The sequence below is a fragment of the Ctenopharyngodon idella genome, chromosome 11 (genome assembly GCF_019924925.1).
Source record: "Ctenopharyngodon idella isolate HZGC_01 chromosome 11, HZGC01, whole genome shotgun sequence".
Classification (NCBI taxonomy): domain Eukaryota; kingdom Metazoa; phylum Chordata; class Actinopteri; order Cypriniformes; family Xenocyprididae; genus Ctenopharyngodon; species Ctenopharyngodon idella.
Window position 1 is genome coordinate 2,259,082 of NC_067230.1, and position 6,104 is coordinate 2,265,185.

Sequence of the window (6,104 nt, forward strand, 5' to 3'; positions counted from 1 at the left end):
TGTGAATAATAAATATGAATTATTATTATTATTATTATTATTATTATCAATACTGGGAACAACAAAGGACAATGATGAAACAAAAAACATCAGTGAACATTTCAGTTCATTCAATTGATTCATATTCAATCGAACAGGTAATTGAAACGAGCGTTCATATGAATCGACTCGCTAAAGTGAATTGTCCTCCCAATGCTAATCTGAGCATGCGCGTTTACACGCTTTTAGAGTACGACGATAAATGTGATGTCATCTTTGCGCGCGCGTTATACGATTCGTGTGAAATGTGTTGCCTTAATGGAGCGCTTTTGCCGTTGTTGTCTACCTGCGTAATGTGTAAATAGTGGTTTAAAATGACAGATAATGATTGTTGCTCGATTCAGACAGACCCGTCAGAGACGCAGGACTCTGAGAGTCGCTTAGATGAGTGTGAAACTGCTGCTGTTGTGCTCAGGTGTTGTATGGGGATTTCTATTCTGTAGCTATGTTTAAATTATTATCAGAATTTTTTATATTTTTGCTATTTATTTATCACCATTTATTTAAACTCATTTTTAGTCAAAAACAACGACGAGCTGTTCTTAAACGAGAGAGAAGGAAAAGGAAACGTCAAGCTCTTGCTAAAATAAGAGAAGCAGGTAATTTATATTTTGATTATAAGTGTGTGTGTGTGTATATATATATATATATATATATATATATATATATATATTATGCAAACATAACCATGACGCCTGCATTTGTTGTCAGCTGTAAGTAACAAACTCATCTTTTTCAGCTCTTGGTCATTCACAAAATGAAGAGTACAAGCCTGAAGATGAGGAGGAGCAGAAGGATGATGAGCAAAGGTTTGTCATCTTAAGTTCATATGATAAGATAATATTAATTGAACAAAATACAAATATATGTCACACTGTTTTGTTTTACAATCCAGTGAGCGATTACACCAGGAATGGATGGAGAGAGAAAAGATTGCGCAGGAAGAATTTAGGCTGAAGAGGGAGAAAGAAGAGGCAGCGCAAAAGAGAAAGGAGGAAGAAGAGGTGAGCAATTTCTGGACCTCTTGTTTATTTAATATATATATATATTTTAAATAGCAAGAAAAGTCCAATTGCTGACATTAAATCCATGACATTCTGCAATGGCCTGGACAAATCTCAATTAAGATATACATATAATGCTCCAATATCTGCTTTTCTGTAACCAAAGAGGAAAATAAGAGAAGAATGGGAGGAGCAGCAAAAGAAAGAGAAGGAGGAGCGGGAGCAGAAGGAACAGGAGAAGAAACAGAGAGAGGTGATCCCTGCATTGGGAGGATAAAGATGCTGATGTCTACATATATCCTCTATCAGATATCAAAACATTTCATGCTACCTGCAACAAATCAGCCTTTAAAGTTTCAATCAGTTTGTCAATCATGGTTTTACATACACACCACATGCCAGAAGTCTCTGTTTCATGTGTACAGTGTGTGATTTTGTTTGTTTAGCAAAAAAATGTCTTCATTTCCTTAACTAAGATACACAAAATCGATTTAAAATGCAGCAAGTGTCCACTTCCAATGAAGAACATGTATCTTTTCGTGTCAACTGGGTGCATAGTGATAATTTTGCTTACTGATGCCACAATAGAGAACATGTTTTGTAAACAGCCAAATTTGAATGACAAAATACTTATAATATCAGTCCATAACGTACAAATTATCTGCCAGATTGTCTTAACCAGTTCTAACAGACACGTGCTTGCACACCACACAATTTCACCCGCCATCCTGTGTATGTTTGCACCATTTATAGGAAGCGGTACAGAAAATGCTGGATCAAGCAGAGAGTCAGGTAACTTCTTGCTTTCCATGTCAAATGTATGTTAGAAAATGCAGTTCTATGTTTGCAATAATCATGAAATCATGAAAAGTCTCCTTGTTTTGTTGCATTTAGCTGGAAAATGGTGGTCCTTGGAAAAACCCTGATGCCCCAAAGGATTATGGAACTGAAAAGGACAAGGCAAACTGCCCCTTCTTCCTTAAAACGGGTGCTTGCAGGTTTGGAGACCGGTAAGTGTTTATTAAACTGCTCTTTTAAGAGTTTGCCATAGATGATGTTCTAAATGATGATTTTTTATTTATTTTTTTACTGTGCGTAATGAACAGGTGCTCCCGAAAGCATGAGCACCCAACATCCAGCACCACTCTGATGGTGAGGGGGATGTTTGTGACGTTCGGGATGGAGCAGAGCAGACGTGACGACTATGACACTGATGCCTGTCTTGAGTACAGCGAAGAGGAAACGCACCAGCAGTTCCTGGATTTCTATGAAGACGCTCTGCCAGAGTTCAAGAATGCAGGGAGGGTGGTACAGTTCAAGGTAACTAAAACAAAAAGCCTAAAATGTTTTAACATAATAATAACATTTGAAAAACAGCTGTTAACATATCAACTTATCAACATAAATTAAAAAATATTATTAAAGTGTATCAGTCTGGTTTGATCCTGATGCTTCTGTGTCATGTAGAGCAATTAAGGAGTCTATTGTTTATCTGTATGAACTTAAGCATCTTGTTTTTCGGAGGTCCTGCTTAGGCAGTGTAAATCACAGTTTGTCCTAATGTTACTCATCTCCTCTCCACATGGAGGGAAGTCGAACAGTTTACGGTCTGGCACAGGCATTCGCCTATTTTTCACAATCTTTTGTTGGACGCAATGGGCGCAAAACAAAGTAAATACTTTGGGTGGTGTCTATGATGATAGTGGTCTGAAATTCTTTCAGCTCATTAAAGCCCAATATAATTTACCAGGTACTTCTTTTTTTATGTTTTTGCATAACAGATCGGCCCTTCTGGCATATGGGGTGCCTTGGGACTCCCATTTACTTATTCACCTTTTGTGTAAAATTCTTCCTTCTAAGAAGTCTCCCTCTTCTGTTTCAGTTATTTATCTCAGGCCCGGTTTCACAGACAGGGCTTAAACTAAGCCAGGATTAGGCCTTAGTTCAATTATTTAAGTAGCATTTATAAATGTGCCTTAGAAAAAAACATTACTGGTGTGCATCTTGAGACAAAACAATGGCACTGGCATATTTTAAGATACGTCAGTGCAAGTTGCTTTCATTTAAAACAGCTCAAACATATATTTTAGTCTGGGACTAGCTTAAGCCTTGTCTATTATGAAACTGGGGGTTTATCTTCTTGAGCATTCCTACAAACCCTTATCTATTACAACTATTTAGGCCAAGGATCTTAATGAGGATGCGCATGATTTATTTTCTGATCAGTAATTTAAGTTGTCTTATAAGAACCTTAACCATAACAAAATATCACATAGCGTTTAATCAAATCCTCTGAAGTGATACCATATGGATTTGACATTCTCTTCTAAGTGTAATCTGTGTTCTCAAGGATCTCAGGGCACATACAGTATTTGCACTTCTTCTGGGAGTTTCCCTCTCTCACACCTTTTTGGACTTATATCTGTTGGGCACTTACATATATTTGACTCAACGTCATTTCTTTTTTGAATGATTTTTGGGATGTTCCCTTATCCGTTCAACAAAGATGTTTAATGTTAGCTGCTCTCAGAGCAGCAAAAGAAAAAAAGCTAGTTAACCGCTGGAATCTTCCTCACACAATGGACAGATGACTGTCTTTGTTGGAAGGTATCGATGGAACTCTCAACTTCTCGTATACATGGATCCCACGTCAAGACTGTGAATATATGGCATGCTGCTTTTGATATTTTGTCGATGTTTTATCTTAAAAATCTGTATTGTCTTTTTTTAGTTTATTTATTTATTTATTTATTTTATTTATTTTGTATCTAGATTCTGTGTTTATATTCTATTTCTCTATTCTTGAAGTCTACCAGGGGTGGGTTCTAGGTTTGTATAGTTGCTTTTTGCTTTCTATTCTTGTTTTTCTTTGTCTATAAAAAAAAATAAAAAAACTCAATAAAACAGTTGTTAACAAAATTATTTAAAAAAATTATAATTTAATAATAATTTAAAAAATATTAAATAATTTACATTTTTTATATTATATTAATAAAAATAATTTAAGTTTTGTAAAATTAACAAAATTATTTCCCCATATTTTAATAGGTGAGCTGCAACTTTGAACCTCACTTGAGAGGAAACGTTTACGTTCAGTATGACACGTAAGTCCAGTATTATTACAGTCACTGCTGTAGAGGAGAAATTACAGTTGTTGTAAATATTATTTTATTTTTGATATCTCTGTATGCCTGCAGAGAGGAGCAATGTAAAGAGGCTTTCATGATGTTTAATGGCCGCTGGTATGCTGGAAGACAACTGCAATGTGAATTCTCCCCAGTAACTAGATGGAAAACAGCCATATGTGGTAAGGAAAAGAGAAGTAGTACTTTCTTTGTCATTATTTTAAGCCTTTTTTTATTTATTAGTTTTTAATACGCCTATATTTTTTTTCTTATATGTTCTCAGGACTTTTCGACAGACGGAAATGTCCAAAGGGGAAACACTGCAACTTCCTCCATGTCTTCAGAAATCCAGACAATGAATTCTGGGAGGCGGACCGTGATCTTCACATGTCCCCTGACCGCGGTGGAGGCTTTTCTAGTCGGCATTCGGGTGGCAGAGATGGAATGTGGTCCCAGCGTGGAAATAGCCCTGAACGATCCCAGCGCAGGTGGACGGATCGAAGGAGTCACAGCCGTGAGCGGTATAGTTACAGAGGAAGGCGGAGCCGCAGCAGAGAGAGGCGGAGTCGCAGCAGAGAGAGGCACAGTCGAAACAGTGAAAGGCGGAGTCGTAGCAGAAGCAGAGCGAGAAGGAAGTCAGAGCAATCAATAATAAGGAGATCTCAGAGAGAGCAATCCAGAAGGAGCAGGAGCCGATCCCGCAGCAGAGACTGGTTAAAGCAAAGCGAATATTCATCAGCAGACTCGAGAAGAAAGAGGTCAAAATCAAACAGTCCGGACCATGTTTCTAAAAACGGTTCTGTGAAACGGAGTCACAGAAGGGAAAGCCAAAGCCCAGAAAACTCTGACCGAACGGATACACGTCAGCACAAGCACTCTAAAAAGAGCAAGAAGAAGAAAAAGGGTAAAAAGAAACACAAAAGAAAGAAGGATAAATCACACAGCTCAAGCTCATCTGCGGGGTCTGAAGAAGACTCCCCGAATGAGGAGTGTAACAAGATGGCGTCTAAATCAGAAGCTCCTGCTGAAGAATGTACAGCTGTGGCGTCCAGCACTGGTTCACCAGAAGATAAAGTTGAGACCTCAACTTTGGAGTTTCATAATCCAGTAGAGGAAATCCAGTGCGTGGTTACAGACATTACCAAATCCGATGGCATCACACAATCTGGATAGATTACCTAAAAACACATGAACTGTTTCTGTTGTCTTAAAGCAGCTGTTATTTTAGTTTGCATAACAAAATGCTTAGCTTTCATGATGAATACAATGCCTGTACATTTGTAATTAAATCTAGCGTTTTCTGAAATCTTGTTAAAATTGTTGGTGATGGTGGTAAAAATTATATTTTTGTTCATTTTCATTGGGGTGCTCAAAGATGTTACATGAATAAGCAGTTCTTGGGGATTAATTTTTGCCATTTTATTTAAAGTTGCGATGTAACAGAAGTAAGGACAGATCATTTCTTCCATACTGTGACGTACATCGGAGTGAAACAGATTATTAAAAAAAGATATAAATTTTGGGTGGGGGACTTGGTTCTATCCATTGGTTGTTGATTGGATGGACAAGGATCTGAATCCGAGCTTGGGTCGATTGTAAGAAAGAGGCAGGGTTTAAGCGGGCTAAATGATTGGAGAAGTCTGGCATACATCACTAGAGAGAAATCGTTCCAATTATGACATTTTGATTAAAAAGTACGAGCTAAAAAAATAACTCAAATAATTTTACAAAATGAATTGTATGCATTAATTAATTGTTCACAATAAGATCAGGATGCATTTAGATCAGAGATTCTCAACAAGTGGGCCGGGCAAACTCTCAGGAGGGCCACAATAAGTCTAAAAATTAATTTCAGATAGTCTTTTTAGAGTTAATTCATTTAAGAAATAAATTGTGGGCACAAGCCAGATTTTCAAACACCCCTGCTGATTGGTCT

At 37.3% G+C, this 6,104-nt stretch overlaps 1 protein-coding gene across 1 annotated transcript; it reads left to right on the plus strand.

Moving 5' to 3' along the window:
* The first annotated feature begins 230 nt into the window (after window positions 1-230).
* zrsr2 (zinc finger (CCCH type), RNA-binding motif and serine/arginine rich 2) lies at window positions 231-5,525 on the plus strand. Its single transcript, XM_051911828.1, has 11 exons — window positions 231-454; window positions 559-638; window positions 779-848; window positions 935-1,043; window positions 1,210-1,296; window positions 1,797-1,835; window positions 1,938-2,053; window positions 2,150-2,363; window positions 4,092-4,147; window positions 4,241-4,350; window positions 4,452-5,525. Exons 1-11 carry the CDS (start codon window positions 354-356, stop codon window positions 5,339-5,341), a joined length of 1,872 nt encoding a protein of 623 aa, XP_051767788.1. The 5' UTR covers window positions 231-353; the 3' UTR covers window positions 5,342-5,525.
* The last annotated feature ends 579 nt before the right edge of the window (window positions 5,526-6,104 follow it).